General features: G+C 43.6%; 1 protein-coding gene across 1 annotated transcript; it reads left to right on the top strand.

The window, feature by feature from the left end:
* Window positions 1-3555: 3555 nt before the first annotated feature.
* On the top strand, window positions 3556-15489 carry SPINK2 (serine peptidase inhibitor Kazal type 2; the record flags this gene model as incomplete). The annotated part of the gene is made up of 5 exons (XM_083592468.1): window positions 3556-3559; window positions 8807-9136; window positions 10997-11037; window positions 12391-12500; window positions 15234-15489. 5 exons carry the CDS (start codon window positions 3556-3558, stop codon window positions 15280-15282), a joined length of 534 nt encoding a protein of 177 aa, XP_083448594.1. The 3' UTR covers window positions 15283-15489.
* Window positions 15490-19755: the final 4266 nt, after the last annotated feature.

Here is a 19755-nt window from a genome sequence, read left to right as displayed (position 1 = left end):
GAGAGAAACCAGGTAGGACATCCTTTGCTACCAGGCTACCCTACAGGGTTGGCGTCAGAGCAGTTGGTGCCTAGTCAGAGCCAGTGTGGTGTAGTGGTTAAGAGCAGTGGACTCGTAATCTGATGAACTGGGTTCGCATCTCCGCTCCTCCACATTCAACTGCTGGGTGACCTTGGACTAGTCACACTTCTCTGAAGTCTCTCAGCCCCACTCACCTCACAGAGTGTTTGTTGTGGGGGAAGAAGGGAAAGGAGATTGTTAGCCGCTTTGAGACTCCTTCGGGTAGTGATAAAGCGGGATATCAAATCCAAACTCCTCCTCCTCCTCTTCTGCTACACCTTGCACTCGTATAATTATGAAAGCCGCTAAAACCCACCCAGTTATGCAGCAGTAAGTTTTTAACTACTGTATATAGTTCAGTGAGGTGTTGGTGGGGGCAATGTTTGCTTTCAATCTGTGCATGTAAACACAAACTTGAGCCTCCATTTGTGCACAGAGGGATTTTGTTGCTGTTCAAACTGCTAATTGATTTCCCCTAATAACAGAATTCTAATCTAGTACCTAGGAAGCAAATGGCGATGCTTTTAATAGAAAATGTTTGGCTATCGCTGTGTATATGTACACATGAGATTGGAGTGAGGGTGATCCAACCATATTAAAATCTAATCCTCTGTTCTTATTTATTCTAGCATGCCTGTAATTAATTGCCTCTGAAGTACGTTACCATGCTTGCTTGGGTCAAACACATCTACAAACGACATCTCATGGTCAGGGGATAAAAATCCTTCCAGAACACAAATGACTTGGGGGCAGGAGAGGATCTAACTCAAATGTACTTGGCAATGTGCTCCCCCATTGCAACCCTGACTCTACCCTGCCAGAGGAAAGGACAGGCTGCTATCTGTCTGGTAGAGCTGGGTAAGAAATTAGCCCGTTTTCTAATTACAAAGGAGCTCATCTGTGCTTCATTTGACTAAGGCAGCAGAATGTCCAAGGGACTTAGGGCACAACTGCATGGTACATTAACAATGTGAATCCCCTAGGGTAGAGTTCATTGAGGCAGGGTCTGGAACGAAGGGCGGAGCCACTCCATTCAACACACATTTCAAGTGTGTGGCTTCTCCTGAATAACCCTGGGACCTGTACTTTGTTAAGGGTGCTTTAAACTGTAGCTCTGTAAGGGTGAAATGGCAGTTCCCACTTTGGGCAGCATTATGTGTTTTAAATGTGCATTGAGTATGCTTTAAATGTCACTACAGAAGACAAGAGGCATTCAAGAAGGTCAGGTGCCAGGTAATCCATCAAAAGGGAAAGCAAAGGGTGCCATAGGTTAGAACCAAAGTCTAGCACAGGGTTTCCAAAGATTGGGTCTCCAGCTGTTTTTTTAGACTACAACTCCCATCATCCATAGCTAGCAGGACCAGTGGTCAGGAATGATGGGAATTGTAGTCCAAAAACAGCTGGAGACACAAGTGTGGGAAACCCTGGTCTAGCAAGAGGTGGCACATAATGCCGCATGAATTGCTGCTCAAGCAATGGCCCAAGCCTGGCCTGAAACTATTTATATATGGGCCATGACTGTCGGAGCCAATAGTGTGTACAGAGGCAAAATGCTTTTGCAGCTTTAGTAGCTGTGCATAGGTGTGTCTTGCATTACAGCGCAACTGTTCGTGATGCTGGAGTTGTGCCTTCTTTTTCATCTGGTTGCCCTAGGAACCAATAGGCTCTCTGCAGGGTGGGGAGCTATGCTAGAACTTAAGAAGGTGTTTTCTCACATGGTACAGCTGCTGCTCAACAACTAGAAGCAGCAGAACAGAGATACAGAATCACCCAGTTTGAAATGCATTGGAGCCTGCTACCCGCCTATACGATGTTGTTTTTGCTTGCTAAAGTTAACGATACATCCTATGCAGGGTGGTTTGGTTTCGTTGTTGCTCTCTCCTTGAAGCCCATCTCCCCTGTGCTGAAGTCAGACCCTGGTATTCATTCATGCTGTGTGCTTAAATCTCTTTACGCATTTCTATTTTTAATGTCTCACAAAAGACCAAAGTCAGCACCGAAAGCGGTCAGCTGGGAATGAGAAATTTCAGAAAAAGAGCCGCTGTGTTTCTCTCTCTCTCTCTCTCATGCCTAGAAGGCTCCGCAGATTAATAATGAGATAAATTAAGTGTCAGTAAGAGGGGGAAATGTGTGTCTGCAGTGAATAAGATACTGCTCTCTAACTTATTCCCAGTCATCTGGATAATGTGACTCATGGCCAGTGCTGTGGGAGGAAAGAGGACAGTGTATATCCTATGACTGATGGGCTTTGCAAAGCTGATTAGCTGTTGCCCTAAATAAGTACAGTATGTACAGAAACACCAAAGGGGCCATCAGCTAGGATCTTCCCCTGCACAAGCTAGTGTCAGGTGCTGCAGGGCTTAAATTGGTATCCTGAGAAGCAAACACTTCCTCTCTCTTTGTAGGAATCAATGAGCTGTGCATGCTAACCTGAGCTCAATTGAACACACAGGACTTCTGCATCTGAAACATGCAAAGATTGGTTGAAGCCTTGGAGCTGTACTAATTTGTGTGGTGAGAGGTGAAGAAAAACATGTCCCTTTATTACAAAGAAGCATCCTTTTGATACCTAAGATATAAACATTAAGTCTCATTTTGCAGCCATGTCATATTCAACATTCCTGTGAGGTAGGTTTGGTTGAGAGTTTGATGACCAGCCAAAGACAGGTAATGAGCAATTTTTTATTTCAGACCCTCCAAGTGTCCCTATTTTCCAGGGACAGTCTGGGATGTACAGAAGCCGTCCATTTTTTATTTGATCCTGGAATGCCCCACTTTTCCTTAGGACGTCCCAATTTTCATCAGAGAAATGTCAAAGGGTATGGAGTTATCCAGTTCCCAAACCATCTGAAGGCAGTCCTGGAGAGTGAAGTTTTAAAAAAAATATTTAATGTTTTATTATGTTCTTTTAAATATACTGGAACCTGCCCAGAGTAGCTGGGGCAACCCAGTCAGATGGGTGGGGTATAAATAGTGAAATCGTTGTTGTTGTTGTTTAATAGGACGTCCCTATTTTCATCAGGGAAATGTTGGAGGGTATGTTATTTTAAGGGACGCGGGTGGCGTTGTGGTCTAAACCACAGAGCCTAGGGCTTGCTGATCAGAAGGTTGGTGGTTCGAATCCCCACGATGGGGTGAGCTCCTGTTGTTCAATCCCAGCTCCTGCCCACCTAGCAGTTCGAAAGCATGTCAAGTGCAAGTAGATAAATAGGTACCACTCTGGCGGGAAGGTAAATGGCGTTTCCTTGCACTGTTCTGGTTCACCAGAAGCGGCTTAGTCATGCTGGCCACATGACCTGGAAGCTGTCTGTGGACAAATGCCAGCTCCCTCGACCTATAGAGTGAGATGAGCGCACAACCCCAGAGGCGTCCGTGACTGGACCTAATGGTCAGGGGTACCTTTACCTTATTTTAAAGATGAACAGAGTATATTCTCTTTGTTTATTGTGGTTCAGGGCAGATGTGGATTGAGGGTGCAGTTGAAGGACTGGCGCAATGGGTAAGAGAAGGCTGCTTCAACATTTCCCTACAGGCCAGTTCTCCTCTGCTGCAGTTTGTTGTTGTTGTTTAGTCATTTAGTCGTGTCCGACTCTTCGTGACCCCATGGACCAGAGCACACCAGGCACTCCTGTCTTCCACTGCCTCCCACAGTCTGGTCAAACTCATGCTGGTAGCTTCGAGAACACTGTCCAACCATCTCGTCCTCTGTCATCCCCTTCTCCTTGTGCCCTCCATCTTTCCCAACATCAGGGTCTTTTCCAGGGAGTCTTCTTATGAGGTGGCCAAAGTATTGGAACCTCAGCTTCAGGATCTGTCCTTCCAGTGAGCGCTCAGGGCTGATTTCCTTCAGAATGGATAGGTTTGATCTTCTTGCAGTCCAAGGGACTCTCAAGAGTCTCCTCCAGCACCATAATTCAAAAGCATCAATTCTTTGGCGATCAGCCTTCTTTACGGTCCAGCTCTCACTTCCATACATCACTACTGGGAAAACCATAGCTTTAACTATATGGACCTTTGTTGGCAAGGTGATGTCTCTGCTTTTTAAGATGCTGTCTAGGTTTGTCATCGCCTTTCTCCCAAGGAGCAGGCGTCTTTTAATTTCGTGACTGCTGTCACCATCTGCAGTGATCTAAGATAGACTACCTTAGAGAAATGACTCAGAGTCGCCCGTGGATCCGAGTTTGGGAATTTTCTTAACAAACTAGATTGAATCGGGGGATGGTCTGCGCCTACAGATCTGTGCGCAGAATCTGGCGACAATCTGGGTCGTTTTGTCTCGGCCTTTTAGCTAAGATCAAGTGTGTGTCAAGTGTAGTACGTACACTAATATGCTATAGTATCTAGTCTGGGAGTTACTGAGCCTACAGCTAAGAGAATGATATTTCTAGTTTGAGAATTCCCTGGATGAATAATCTAAGGAAAGCAGCACTGTACCTAAAGGATCCCTTGCTCCACCATGCAAAATCAGTCTGGCCAAAGTGATGCAGGCTGCATGTCTCCTTTCTTTTAACAACAACAACCTGTCCCTTTGCTTCCTCTAGTTTGTTCCAGGTTAGAATATCATTCTCATACCAGCATTTTTTTTTAACGCTGATGTGCCCTCTAGTGGCCAACATTATGTTTTGGCGTTTGAAGCCAAACGCCACTGGTGGTTTAAAATAAAACGATAAATAATCAACTGTGCTTTAACTGTATCCCAAAATGTCATGATCAGGTATCAAATTTTGGGATGCTGTTAAAGCATTGTTGGTCTGCCTCACCATGCCAAGAGTAAAATATATGTTTGACAGTGAAGCTTATGCTTTTCAATAATCTCACTGGGGTGGAACAACATGTTATGATGCAAACATAGGCCTCATTCACATGTTCATCTTCCAATGTGATATATTCCAGCATATGTATGTGATATATTCCAGCAATGCTTGCTCTGCACTCCATGCAGAAGAAACAGGTGCACAAAAGAATACAGAATAAAAACCAGAAATTGCAACATTCAGAAACTAGGGCAAGAACATTTCCGTCTCCTTGGGCACTTTGCTGCTACCCTGAAAGTTCCTATTCTTCAACAAAGGAATTTCAAGGGGAAATTGCAACGTGAAATTGCTGAAGTAGAACTTGTCAGGAAATCTATTTCGCTTCTTTAGGCAAAGATGGAGACAATGGTGTCCTGTATGCCAAATCCTATGGTTGTGAATAGTAACTTTGCTTATCTTAGGGTCAAACTGCTATTTAAGATAAACGTGACTTTCTAAAAGTGTGCTTAAATGGGCCATACAGACCCTATTCTGAAAGCTGTCATTTTCTTGCCAAAAAACAGCTCCTATTCCCACCCCCAACCCTGTGCCAGTTACTGCAAATAAGTCCCTTTAGGATCAAAGAGATTTGGGATCAAAAAGAGCTGACTTGAGGGGATTTTAAGCTGAAAACTGATGTGGAATCCCAGCCCACATAGAGAACCCCATGTAGACCAGAGCCTCGGGGTTGTATTTTCTTCAGGATTAAAAGAGGCCCATTTAAATACACTCTTTATGAAGCATGTTTATCCTGGCATGTAGTTTGGCCCTTAAGCTTTACATTGAATTGTTGCAAACAGTACTTTTTGAATTTCCTGGTCATTTGGTCAAGCTGTTTAAAAAACCTTTCCTATATGCCAGCCAGGATAATACTTCGTGCATTTGATGAACAGGACTCTAGTTTGTGAAAGCTCACATCACAGTAAATCCCTTAGCTGTTGCTGCTGCTGTTATTGTTGTTATCATTATATCATTATCATTATATTTGTACATCGCCCCCAACATCTGACTGGGTTGCCCCAGCCACTCTGGGCGGCATTTTGATAAATGATTTGGATTCTTTTTACGTTTAAACAGAAACAAAACTGCCTTTATGTAGGACTGGAAGTCTACGTTTGCTGAGATTAAAGGCCCAAAGAACTAAAATATCTGCAAGGCATTCCCTGATGACTTTTTGCAAAGAGGCTTCGTTTTACTCTGGGATGAATGGCTTATTGGAAGGTGGACAGTGAGCATCCTGGACCATTTTAGCACATAGATAAGAGCTGGAACACAATACAAGTTAATTTTCTAGCTAGTGATGTAAAGCTACAGGGTATATCAGACATATCAGGAACAGTATTTCTATCTCTTTTTTTCTGCAGACAATGTGTTTAAATAAGAAACAAATCTTACATGGACACAGACTGTAAGATTCTCAAGACTGGAAATTCCAAATAAGTTCATTTTCTGCTGGAAGGACTTGTACCAATAAGCATGTGCCATAATTAAGTCAACCAGTTCTTTGATGCTTTTTAAATATATTTTGTAATATATTTTAATAAAGTTGTATCTAAATAAATCCTCAGATAGGGAGGAGATAACATCAGGCACACCTGAGACTCAATTCATACACATTCCTAACAGCTTTTACAGGATTTATATAGTAAGGAACATGCCCCTTCGGTCCAGTGCAATTTTCAGCACAGCAAAACTGCACATATGCTAGTAATCTGAATGATTTCAGTGAACAAGAGCTACATCGGCATCAGCTTGGCACTGTCCCTTGTTCCACTAAACTCCTTTCTATGCAGTTCCAAATAAGTGCTGCTACACAAGTCATTCCCATGCCCCAATAAAGCCCCAAATAGTGTCAGTTGAGGCAAAACTACTTTGCATGGCGGTTACAGGATCTAATTTTCAGATGGAAACTCCGCTGAGACCAATATGCTCTTTGCCTATATTGGCTCATGTGGAAGCAAGCAGCTGACCAGAGCCAATATTGAGGACCCTTTTAGTCTTGGTGAAAAATGTGTTACTAGCCATAGAGAGCTACGGCTGTCAAATAGCTGAGACAGGATTCCCCTCTGGTGTTATTCTTCCCTCGAATGCTTCACCGTTTTGTGCTTACTCAATTGGTGCTAGGAAGTTTTGTTTTTTTTAACGTTCTTGTGTTACATGTGTATACATTGTCATATTACATTACATGGTGTATTATAATATAAATTTCAACATGTATACAAAGTTTATATACAAACTTTATATACCTAAAGAAAAAAGAAAAAAGACAAAAAACTATTCCAAAATCATATATGTACCAACACTACAGACTTCCTGTCAACCATGTTGTATATTCCTTTTTTACAAATGAATGTACTCTTATTATTGTATATTTCTTTACATTTTATCTAATACATTCCCATATCAATATGTACCCTTAATCTTATTTCTCAACTCAATTTCTCTCCAACGTCAATCGAATGCTAGCATAGATAGTGAACCTTTACCGTATTTCTGAACATATATCTTATATCTATCCCTGGTGCTAGGAAGTTAACGGAGCCAGTTGGCCTATCGAAGGGATTCATAGAATCATAGAATTGTAGCGTTGGAAAGGGATCCGAGGGTCATCTAGTCCAGCCCCCTGCAATGCAGGAATTTCAACTAGAGCATCCATGACAGATGGTTGGCCATCCATCCTTTGCTGCAGACCTCCAAGGAAGGAGAGTCCACCACCTCCAAGAGAGCAACCATTCCACTGTCGAACACTTCCTACTGTCAGAAAGTTCCTCCTAGTGTAACTTGTAACTCGAATCCATTACAGTGGTACCTCTGGATGCGAACGGGGATCCGTTCCGGAGCCCCGTTCACATCCTGAAGCGAACGGAACCTGCATCCGCATGTCTGCACATGCGCAAGTCGTAATTCACCACTTCCGTGCATGCGCGTGACATCATTTTGAGCGTCTGCGCATGCGCGAGTGGCGAAACCCAGAAGTAACACGCTCCGTTACGTCCGGGTTGCCGCAGAGTGCAACCCGAAAATGCTTAACGTGAAGCTACTTCAACCCAAGATATGACTGTAGTTCCAGTCCAGTCCAGGAGAAGACAACCTAGCTCCATCTTCCATGTGACAGCCCTTGAGATATTTGAAGACGGCTAGCTTATCTCTTCTCAGTCTCTTCCAGAAAAAACATACCCAGCCCTAATATGTACTTCCCTAACATGGGTCTCTGAACATCTTCTGTGTTACTGCCATGGATTCTGTTATGTAAGGCTGTGTACGCATTAAACCGCTTTGAGGTGCTTTGCAATAGGAAATAAAATTAGTAATTTTTTAGAGTTTATTCCAGCTCCGGTGCGCTCCCAATTGCTAGTGTTCGAAGCCACAATCCAAACGTATCCTGCAGTTTTTGATAAATATTGCTGATACTGATCCACTGGGAAGATAAATCTATATAGTCACCTTTATTCAACGAGTAGAAGTCGTGACAACTATTGAAACATAGGAACGGGTAGCTTATAGATTGTGTGTAGGCATATTTAAAAAGCATTTATATATTTAAAAGGTTATAAATAAATGTGTATGTGTTAGAATAATATTTTCATTTATATTTGTATTAGTCAAATATGTATATAATTATAGGGGGGGTGTTGTGGTTTTTTAAAAAATGCACGTTTTACTTCTTTTTTTCCCTTGATCTTGTTTAACTGAAATATTTTCATTTTTTTTAAAAAAGGTAACGGGTAACTTATAGATTGTGTGTAGGCATATTTGAAAAGCATTTATATATTGAAATAAATGCATACGTCTTAGAATAATATTTTCATTTATATTTGTATTAGACAAGTATGTATACAATTATAATGGAGGGGTGTTGTGTTTGTTTTTTTTAAATGCACGTTTTACTTCATTATTATTTTTTCCTTGATCTTGTTTAACTGAAATATTTTATTCATTTAAAAAAAAAAAAGGCGGGAGAAAAACACCACAGTCCAGCAGCGATCCCTCCGCCGCCGCCGCACTCTCGCCTCACGGCCCTTTTGCCAACCGGCCGCCTCAGCGCTCGGGGAGGTCACGTGGACAGTCAGTTGCTCGAGCGAGCCGAGGGGCGCGAGGCGAAGGGGGCGTGGCGGAGGGCGGGGCCTCCCCCTCTCTCGCGGGCGCTATAGGCGGAGCCGCCAAAGCCCTTGAGGGGGAGGAGCTCCGTGGTCCCTCCGGTCCGTCCGCCGCCGCCGCCGGGATGCGACGGTCGGGCTTCCCGCCGCCGCCGGCGCTGCTGCTGCTGTGGTGGTTCGTGGCAGGTACCCCCGCCGCGAGTGTCCCTCGCCCTCTGCCCCCTTCCCTCCTTCACCTCACAGACACACACTCTTGAGGTACTGGGGGCGGGGCGGGCGGGGGGGGAGGAGGAGTGAGGCCGCGTTGCCACGGTAACCAGGGAAGGGTTGGGTTGCCACCTTCTTCAAGCAGCCCCTGCTCCTCTGCACCTTCTGGGAAAGGTCGGGCTTCGGCGCACGTGAGCGAATGGCAGCGCACGCCTCGGCTCGTGCCCCTTCTTGAGAATGGGGGGGGGGTTGGATCCAGAATTGGGGGGGGGGGTGTGGATTAGTTTTCTAGATCAGTTGGCAACAGGGCAGGGTCGGATTTAGGTTTGATGAGGCCCTAAGCTGCTGGAGGTAATGTGACTGGTGACTGGGAGTGGCCACCGGGACCACATAACACCTGTCCTGAGAGATCTGCATTGGCTCCCAGTACGCTTCTGAGCACAATTCAAAGTGTTGGTGCTGACCCTTAAAGCAATAAACGGCCTCGGTCCAGTATACCTGAAGGAGCATCTCCACCCCCATCGTTCAGCCCGGACACTGAGGTCCAGCGCCGAGGGCCTTCTGGCGGTTCCCTCACTGCGAGAAGTGAGGTTACAGGGAACCAGGCACAGGGCCTTCTAAGTAGTGGCACCCGCCCTGTGGAACTCCCTCCCTTCAGGTTTGAAGGAAATAAGCAGCTATCTTCTCTTTAAAAGACATCCGAAGGCAGCCGTGTTTAGGGAAGTTTTTAATATTTAATGCTGTATTGTTTTTAACACTTGATTGGAAGCCACCCAGAGTGGCTGGGGAAACTCAGCCAGATGGGCGGGGTATAATTATTATTATTATTATTATTATTATTATTATTATTGGGTCCTTTATATGTCCAGCTGTCCTTTGTCAACAACAAATTGCTGCTGTTTTTTGTGTTGAATATATGCTATATTAATTTATGGACATCATATGTATCTAAAATGGGACGCGGGTGGCACTGTGGGTTAAACTACAGAGCCTAGGACTTGCTGATCAGAAGGTCGGCAGTTCGAATCCCCGTGACGGGGTGAGCTCCCGTTGCTCGGTCCCTGCTCCTGCCCACCTAGCAGTTTGAAAGCACGTCAAAGTGCAAGTAGATAAATAGGTACCGCTCTGGCGGGAAGGTAAATGGCGTTTCCGTGGTTCGTCAGAAGCGGCTTAGTCATGCTGGCCCCATTACCCGGAAGCTGTACGCCGGCTCCCTTGGCCAGTAAAGTGAGATGAGTGCCGCAACCCCAGAGTCGGCCACGACTGAACCTAATCATCAGGGTCCCTTTACCTTTATGTATCTAAAGCCATTTGCACATAACAGAATATGTATTTTATGAAAGTAATTGTTACAACCAGTCCATGCAGAATGTAGGCACCCTGTATATAGAAATGAGCAAACCAGTGATATTTTAGGGAGCAGGCTAGCAGGCTTACTAGCCTTACATCATAGGAGCCTACACAACACAAAACACCGTTGCTGTATGTAGGTTTCATTTTATTGGTTTTTTTATCTTATATTTTGGAAATGTACATCCAGGTTTTTTTTCCTTTGAATTTTTTTGGGGGCCCCAAGAGAGTGGGGCCCTAAGCTATAGCTTGTTTAGCTTATACGTAAATCCAGCACTGGCTGCGATGCATGCGAGCAAATGGCTCGTGTTACTTCTTGCAAATGGTGGGGTAGTGGATCCAGAATTTGGGGGGGGGGGGTTGGATCAGTTTTCTGGATCAGTTGGCAACAGGGTTTAGGGAAGGGGAGAAGGAGGAGAGAGGTGTGTTCATGGCAGGTGTAGGAATGGTGTGCTGCTCTCATAACCCGTGGCTGCTCTTTTCCCTCAGGACTCCTGTTGATGCCTCCTTCTGGGGAAGGCCTCTCCGAGGTAAGTTTAGGGATAGCGGGGAAAGTGGGGAGTAACAAGAAGGACTCCCATCGGTGTCCCACCATCCCCATCTTCTTGTGTCGTCTTCCCCAACCTGCTGCCCTCCAGATGATTTTTGGACAACTCTCATCGACTGATGGATGTTATCGTCCGGAACATCTGGAGGGCAGCAGACTGAGGAAGGTTGTTGTAGTCTCTCTCTCTCTCTCTCTCTCTCTCTCTCTCTCACACACACACACACACACACACACACACATATGGTGCGGTGGATTTTGTTCAGTCTGCATTCATAAGTGGAACTAATTCACATCCCTCGGCTAAAACATGGATAGGAACGTAAATTATCCTCTGCATTTCACGCTTGCTAATTTTTCAGTACAGTCGCCTGCTCAAAAAACACCCCCAAGTGGGTTTCTTAAAAGGTGTTTTAGGATAAAATATATTTAGAAGTTGAACTATGCACATTGAGAGAAAAATAATGTTTAATGTACTTAAATAGAGATAACTTAAAACTTGTGCAGGAGTTAAGTTCTGGGGATGGCACATATACGTCAAACCACCTCCTTGGAAGTGCCTCTGTGTGAGCAATCTTTCCTTCTGGACCCAGCATGCTGAACAGGTTGTACCCCACCCCCCAAGGCTCTGGAAGGCTTGTGGGATCTTGCAGGGCCGTACAAGATTTTGCTAGAACCTCCCAGTGCCCAGTAAGCAAGTTTTCTGCACCAGGAAAACCCTGTGCAAAAAGAGCTTTTAAGCTCTCCACCTTCTGCACATTTAATTTGTGTGATTTGAACCACATAAAGTTGAAATTGCGCAAGCTAAATGCATGTAAATTGTAAGTTACCTGTATATCAATATATATGAATTTTTGTATAGCTTTTAAAAACACATTAATGAAGAAACAGAAGGGAACAGACATATGAATTAACACGTACAAAACTGATGCAAATTAGAAAACTGATGCAAGTGATTCAACCACACCGAAGCTCAGCATGCAGTTATGGGTACCACCTAGCTTGTCAGATAGCCCCTTGCCCGCCCCTGCCCCCAGCTGCATGCATGGTGTGGAGTTAGGTTTGCAATAATTGCATTCCTACAAAGTTGTCAAATGTGAATTTAATGGAACTCATGCAATATGTGGATGGAGTTGTGAACTCAACTTTCACCATACCTATCACTCCTCACAGCCACACATTTTTATCATGCTACTTTATCTGTGTAAACTGATTCTGTGTGTAGGCTTGCTTCATGAAAATTGGGGTTTTTGAGACTTGAAGAAATGCTACTCTGAATAAATATTTCAAAAAATACAATTTGAGTAAACATCAGTACTGTAAATCTGTTCATTCTCAGCCCAGATGCGACTTATATTCTCTACCTGGATGCCCAAGGAACTTTAATCCTGTTTGTGGGACTGATGGAGAAACTTACGCAAATGAGTGTATGCTTTGTGCTGCAAACAGGTAACTAGAAACTAACTGATTCTGGCTGCAGACGTCTTAGGTTTACAGATAGTCAACCCGGGCTTTTAGCTAATTCATACTTTTGAAGATATTGGTAAGAAGTCTTCAAAACTTTCATACTTGATTAAATGGACCATCTCTTTACGTCAGTATCCTCTCTCCAGAGTTAACCATTCTCTGAGAAGTAGATGGGAAGCTTCAGAAAATCATGGCGCTGAAAGAGACAAAAGACCACTTGGTACATTCCCCTGTGTACATTCCCAGTTCAAAATACACAATTCAAATTATAGTGTTTCAGAAATGGTGTACATGCACTACAGAAGAGATTTGGAGGTCCATGGGAATCTTAACCATCAAGTCAATCCCCACACTGCAGGTGGAAGGAAAGCTTGAAAAACAAACAAGGTGCTTCCAGGTCATTTTAATAGCAAACTTGGTGGCCCTGTGCCAACTAACAGGCAGGGGAGGGGTTTCTGCATACTTGGAAGAATGAATAAGAAGAGCTGCCTACATATAACACCATCGTATAGGAATGGAACATGAGAAAAAATTAAATCCTACAGCAGTGAAAAGAGGGATGGGTGATTGGACCTGGAGGATCTCCACTGATTTACAGCACTGCAGTGCTTAGGTTCATGAAGGACTGTTTGTCTTGCAGAACATCAGTTGCAAATTCTCAGCTACCCAGATGGTGAGCGAGGTTAAACTTTCCAACACTGTACCACTTCACCTGAACACCTTGCTGCACAACCCTATGATACACAGTTATAGTGATCAGGTTTCGAGTGATACAAAGTGGAGGGAGGTGACACTCCTCACCTTGAACCTCAGGATGGTGACTTGGTAACAATACAATAAAATACAAATACCTTCATTGGCATTACGAGTTAAAACATTTCAAAACACTAGGATAAATATAAAAGGGACAGGAGTGAGGCAATCAAGGTACTTGATTGTTCTGCTTCACCCTGTCTATTCCCTAGAGGGATGATTCATTAAGAACCCTTTCAGGTAAGATGGAGATTAAAAAGGAAGCCAGTGGGGCAGTTACGTCCTTGTCCCTATCCTCTAGGAGGAACCTCATTTGGCTTTTTCTCAGAGCCTTGGGTTGCAGATCCAATATCTTGCTCAGCATCTGTTTGAGGAGTCTGCTGTGCAAAAGGCCGTCCAAAAGAATATGGTCCAGTGAATCTGGTACTCCCTGATTACAGACACACAGGCGGGCTTGATAAGGAATTTGCAAGTATCTACCTGTGGTCACTGCAGAGGGGAAAGCGTTTCGTCTTGCTAGCATAAAAGCTCTTCGTTGGGAAGGAAGTAGTAGGTCTTTGAGCTCCCAAGTCATTAATTTTCTATTCCAAATATGTCAGCCAGTGGATCCAGATGTGGAGTCATCCCAGAGGAAACTTAATTGTGTTCACCTCCATGCCGTGGCTTCTAGCTGCAGCATAAGTATGTCTCTGGCCAGAGCAGGCCCACCCATGAAGTGGTACAGAGGGGGGTGTGGCAGAGGGGAGCAACAAGAGGCTGCAAATCCCGTTTCACCTCACCCTTGTCTCTGGTCCTAATGTCAGAGCAGAGTGTGAGGCTTATAGAACTTAACCTCAGCTACACGTTAGCAGAATGGGCTCTGTAGGAGAACAGGTTCTTTTCTGCCACCTTCGCTGCACTTAAAATGTTCCATCATCTTTCTACTGTTTCATTTCCTTGAGGTTAGTTGGGTAAGTGAGTTTTTATCCCTCAACATTCCCTTGTTTCCTTATGAGGCCTATAACCTACCACAATAATACCTAGATGAGGATCCTTGCGAAAATGTTCTTTTTCTCTTGAGATGGGAGTCTGGCTGTTTCCACACTGGGTACATTCCTTGGAATAGCTGGGGTTTTATTCAATCCCTGTTTATGAAGCATCTACATAATGTTGTAATCAAACAGTTATTCTCTTGTGTCTCTCCAACCCACCCCCGGTTCTTGGGTCTCTTTGCAGACTTTAGAAAATTGGGCTTGGTTTTGGAAAATGGAAAAGAAGCACTGTCTCCAAGAGGTTTAGATCTCTTTAAGGCTGCTTTCCTTTTTGAAAAAAGACATGCCATTTGATGACTGCAGCGACACATTGGGTCACTGAGCTTATTGCGATGCATTTGCTTTTGTAAACCTTCATTATTATTTATTTATTCAATATACGTATTTACTATTTCTCATTAAAATAATACCAACACAGTATACAACGAAACAACTACTTTTTCTGTTAGTGCCATTTTGTCATTGTGGTTGTTAAAAATATATTTTTTTCATTTGCTCTAAAATGCTTTTTCACACATTTTTTATTTAAATATTAATAGCACTTTAAATTTACTTTTTAAAAAATACACTGCCTTTCCAGTCACCAGATTAGCACACCAAATTGATTTATTTTATTTTTTTGTAAACGAATTGCTTAGTTATAAAACACTTTGTAGCAATTATTGGGTAAAATCTCCTAAGTACAAAGCACTTTACATGCTGATAACTGATATACAAAATTGGAGAAATTACATGCTCAAAATTGTCCCTTTCCAGCCCAAATGTCTATCATGCACTCTAGTGCAGATGAAATGTAGCAGGAGAAATACACTAAGTGCTGTTCTCCGCCCCCCCTGTACACAAACACACGACAAGTCAATTATGGTTCTATAGGTAGCTTAGTGCAGATGACTAATGCTTTGCCATTCCCTTTATTTGCATTCTCTTACAGAGAACATGAAAAAAGTGTACAAATTGCCTATAAGACATCGTGCTCATGAGATAAGCTTCAAGAAAGAGACCTCTGTAGCCTGCTTAGTAATTGAAACTGTATTTTATAAGTGCCTTCCAACTGCTGCAACAGAAACAAACTCGTTTGCTCTACCCAACTTTTGAATTTGCTTAATACAGGTGTTCTGTTGAACAAACAGGTGTGTGGCTTCGTGTGTGTGTGTGCTGCGATGCAGCCATAAATTACAATCTTTGGAGATTCCACATCTTCTCTTTTATTGTGTTCCATGTCCCGGTGATTTTAGCTTCTACATATAAACATGGGGTGAGTTGCAAGCTGAACACCCAGGAATCACATGGCTACTTCAAGCTGTTGTAGAACATGCAGGTGGGTGGCCGCAGTGGGAAGAGCCCACTTGGGACTGCCAACATCATTCGCTGGTTAAGGGGTTGTTCCTTCTTGAGCAAAGAATGCATGAACTCACAGGGCTTCAGGGAGAGGGAAAGAATGTGTGCTGCTAACATGGCTTCGTCAGCTGCCAAAGGAAGCGAGGAAGGCCAAGAAGGAATCTTGGGAGGGACTAGCTGTGTCTTGAAATACAGTCTGAAGGGCAAGTAGTGGTAGTTCTGTAACCCTCTGGTCTGAAGCATTTTTTCCACCCCACTCCCAAGCGTACCCAAACTCTAAACACATACTGAACATAAATCAATTTACTTGACTTTCATTGTGCCAACTTAAGTGCAATTCAGCATGGGAAGTCTGTGACTTTTTATTTTTATTTTTTAACCTCCTAGGGGGTGGGGAGGAGCCATGTCAAATCTGGCTCTTAGTGGGGTTAATTGTTATTCTCTTCCTATTTTGGGCCACCTAAAAGGTTAAGTTGTATCTTTTCTAAAAACACAACTTTATGCAAAAGTCACACTGGACTTTGCATTTTCATATTTAAAGCTGTTCCCAATTTGATAGTCTCTGGGTGTTTTCACTTGTTTCAGTTCAAATGAAAACATAAAACATACATTCAAATTCCAAATGGCTTTCTTCTCGTTCTTGTTCTGCTGCAATAATTACACATTTGAATAAAACAGGGGATGTTTCTGTCTCTAACAGAGTATTATTGCTTCTATAAAAATATCAAACCAATAAAACGGGATGCACAAAACAGTAATAATTTATTAGCAAACTTGCAAACAAACTTTTGTTTATGATTATGGAGTAAGCCCATAGTTTGTTATTCTTGGTCTTGTGGCTATGTCTCCAGCTTATTACTGGTCCTATAAGGCTGCAATTCTATCACATGCAATGGGGTTTACAGCCCATTTTTGGGCATGCGTATTCAGCAGAAAGCGTATTGTACTGTAGAATAGAATAAATGAGAGGGAGAGCTGCTGATAATACTGTTGAGTTGTAACTCATGTATATTGCATTTTGCAAGTTGTCTCATTTCTGTAGCCCAATTTGCTTAGAACCCTAATTTATTGAGAGTGCTTTACATATACAGATAGCACTTACTGCATTCTAGGCTGGTGCGGTCCATCTTCACTAGACTATTTAATTTTCAGAGAAGCCAGTTTTTAGAGACAATAAATTTTGGTGGAGATAAAAACATGCTCTGAAACACCCAGCGTAACATGGGTCAAAGTGAAATGAGCCCCTTGTCCTGTTCAGTATTACTTCCGGAGCCTAATCACAAGGGGGCGCTCGCCCCTTCTAAAAGTCAAGAAGAGGGTAGCTAATGCAAAAGCAACTTACACCCAAATGCAAGCAGTCTGGCTCTTTCAAAGCCCCCTGTCCAGGCACAGCCATGTCATTCCCTTAATAGAACTATTACTGAAAGATTCCACAGCACAATATACATGCAGGGCACTAGTGTGGCCATGAAAGAAAGATTGACCTGATGCTGAACAGGGAAAATGGGAAGCAATTTGCATAGGGTTGCTAACCCTTGTTTTTTAAAAGATATATGCATAGTTTCAAGGGTTTATCCACACTTATCTTTCCTCCGTGCTTTCCAGGTACAATCTGCAATTTAAAGCTCTGTGTCCAATCACCTTTTTTTTTTTTTGCTCTGGAGCTTTCACTGCGAAAACCTGCTCTTTAACACTCAGTTGGAACAAACGTCAATCTGCAGAAAACCCATATTGACGTGGGCTTCGATTCAGCGTTAAAGAGTGGGTTTTTCAGGGAAAGCTCAGGGCAACAACTAGGGCTGGGCGATATATCAATGTATCATCCAAAATGGGTTTGATGTCCATATCGTGATAGCAGTTTCTTAATTTTTGACCTGGCAATTTATCACGAATCATGGTGTGTGTGTGCTATGCAAAAATCACAATGCAAGAAAAACTGAAACCAGCCAATACTTCTCCCGATTCTTACAGCCCCTGTTAACTCTGCCGGCTCAGCTGTTCCTTACCTCCTTATTTCAGACATCATGATATATCAGTATATCACAATGTTTAGCTAGTGATACAACATGATGTTGAAAACCAGATATTGCCCAGCCCCAGAAGCAGCAACAACAAAGCTCAGACATAAATTGTGGACCTCTGCCTGGAAAGAGTGAGGCAAAAGGCAAGAAGTAAATTTGGATAACCTTCAAGAGGCAGATATAGCCAAACCAATCTGTTCACCTAAGGTGTAGAGCTATTGCATGTGGTTGTAAGTCCTTTGCCACCAAACAATCCCGATTGCACGATATCAGCCCACCATAGATGAACCAAGCACCAAACAGGTTTCTATAGTGCTAAAAGGCTCAAAGGGAAAAAATGGAATCAATAGTCCCATAAGACATAATACAGAAATTAACGTTATTATGGTGTTGTAATGTGATGCTTCTCTATGTCATTAAAGAAAAGAAAGCTGGAAAAACATTTCAGATATAATTAAAATTCTGTGCCTTTTTATAGAGTCATAAAATGGCGCCTGCCACAAATGTTGGAATGATAATGTGCTGGGTTCATCTCCTCTCATGTCACAGCTCATATCAAAACCACAGCAAATGTTATAATGAATGTGTGCTGAGGTTGATATGGCCCACCCACAGCAGCTGTATCACGTCCACTAGTATTGGTGGAGCATAATGGAATATATGCATAGGGAAAGAGCTGTATGCCTAATAGTGTGGGAAGTCAATTGCGATTCTGCTTGTTGCTTACAGCCGAAGAGCAATGATTGGGTAGCATCCTTCTGGAATCACCCTGTCTTATCAGGAAAACTGGCTGTGTCCTGTTTACAGATTGACAAGGACCAGGTACTACTTGTCTTCCATCTTATTATGTGGGAAGAGGCCCACACAATCAGTCTTCCAGAACTGTAGCATTGTCCTCGTTTTTGCTCAAAAAGGAAGTTCTTCTGATGCCACCAGCTGTATTTGCAACAGGTCATTATCAAAATGTGTTACACACTGGGCTGTTCAAAGCAAAATATCTACAGCAATGTTATATTACGGCCTCCACAGACCATATTTATTTACCTCGTTCATTGCATTGTGACAGTGCCTGCCGGCCTCTCAAAACAGGTCTGACAGAAACCATCAATACCAGAACTTGATGGATGTTCACAAAACCCACAGCAAAACCTTTATTGTGTACACCCATGGAAAGGCGCCAGGGAGCCCTGCCCCAGACCCTAGAGCATGCAGCGCCACAAAGCTGACAGCAGCGGGATATGCTAAGCCACCCTCCTTCATCACAATTTGGAAGCTGTTTCTTGAGCTGTGCGAGGAAAGTTGCTTTTCGACATTCCGCGAGGAAGTGAACTCGCACTTGGCAACTGCGCAGCACGGAGCCCAAGCCTTGCCTCCAGGAGACAAAGGAAATGCGCAGGGCAGATAAGATCTTGGTGAGCCTTCCTACACTTGGCTCCATGGCTCCAAAACTCTTTGCTCCGTCATTGATTTAGGATGCAAAGTGTACACACTTACCTTGGAAGCAAGTGCCATCAAACTTGGCGAACCTTATTTCCGAGGGCAGGATTGCACTAAAGATCTTACCTTTGTTTTGGGACCCAGCTGCCAAAAATCTCACCTATTGACTGCCATGTCCTGTCTTCTTCCAGCACTTCTGTCTAGCTAGCAAAATGCTCCTTATTGTGGTATGTGGGGAGGGCCTTCATTGCAAGGACACTTGAGTGCGTAGGGCATTCGAGGGCGTAGAACATCTCTTTGCAATTTGCATAACAGGATCTTCCCATGGAGATCTGTGTCATCCTGGGAATCACTGATAACATAAAGGTAAAGGGACCCCTGACCATTAGGTCCAGTCGTGGCCGACTCTGGGGTTGTGGCGCTCATCTCGCTTTATTGGCCGAGGGAGCCGGCGTACAGCTTCTGGGTCATGTGGCCAGCATGACTAAGCCACTTCTGGCAAACCAGAGCAGTGCACGGAAACGCCGTTTACCTTCCCGCCGGAGCGGTACCTATTTATCTACTTGCACTTTGACGTGCTTTCAAACTGCTAGGTTGGCAGGAACAGGGACTGAGCAACGGGAGCTCACCCCATCGCAGGGATTCGAACCGCTGACC

The sequence above is a fragment of the Podarcis filfolensis genome (assembly GCF_964270895.1).
Source record: "Podarcis filfolensis genome assembly, chromosome: 17".
In the NCBI taxonomy this organism is placed as follows: Eukaryota; Metazoa; Chordata; class Lepidosauria; order Squamata; family Lacertidae; genus Podarcis; species Podarcis filfolensis.
This window is presented reverse-complemented; position numbering and strand designations above follow the sequence as displayed.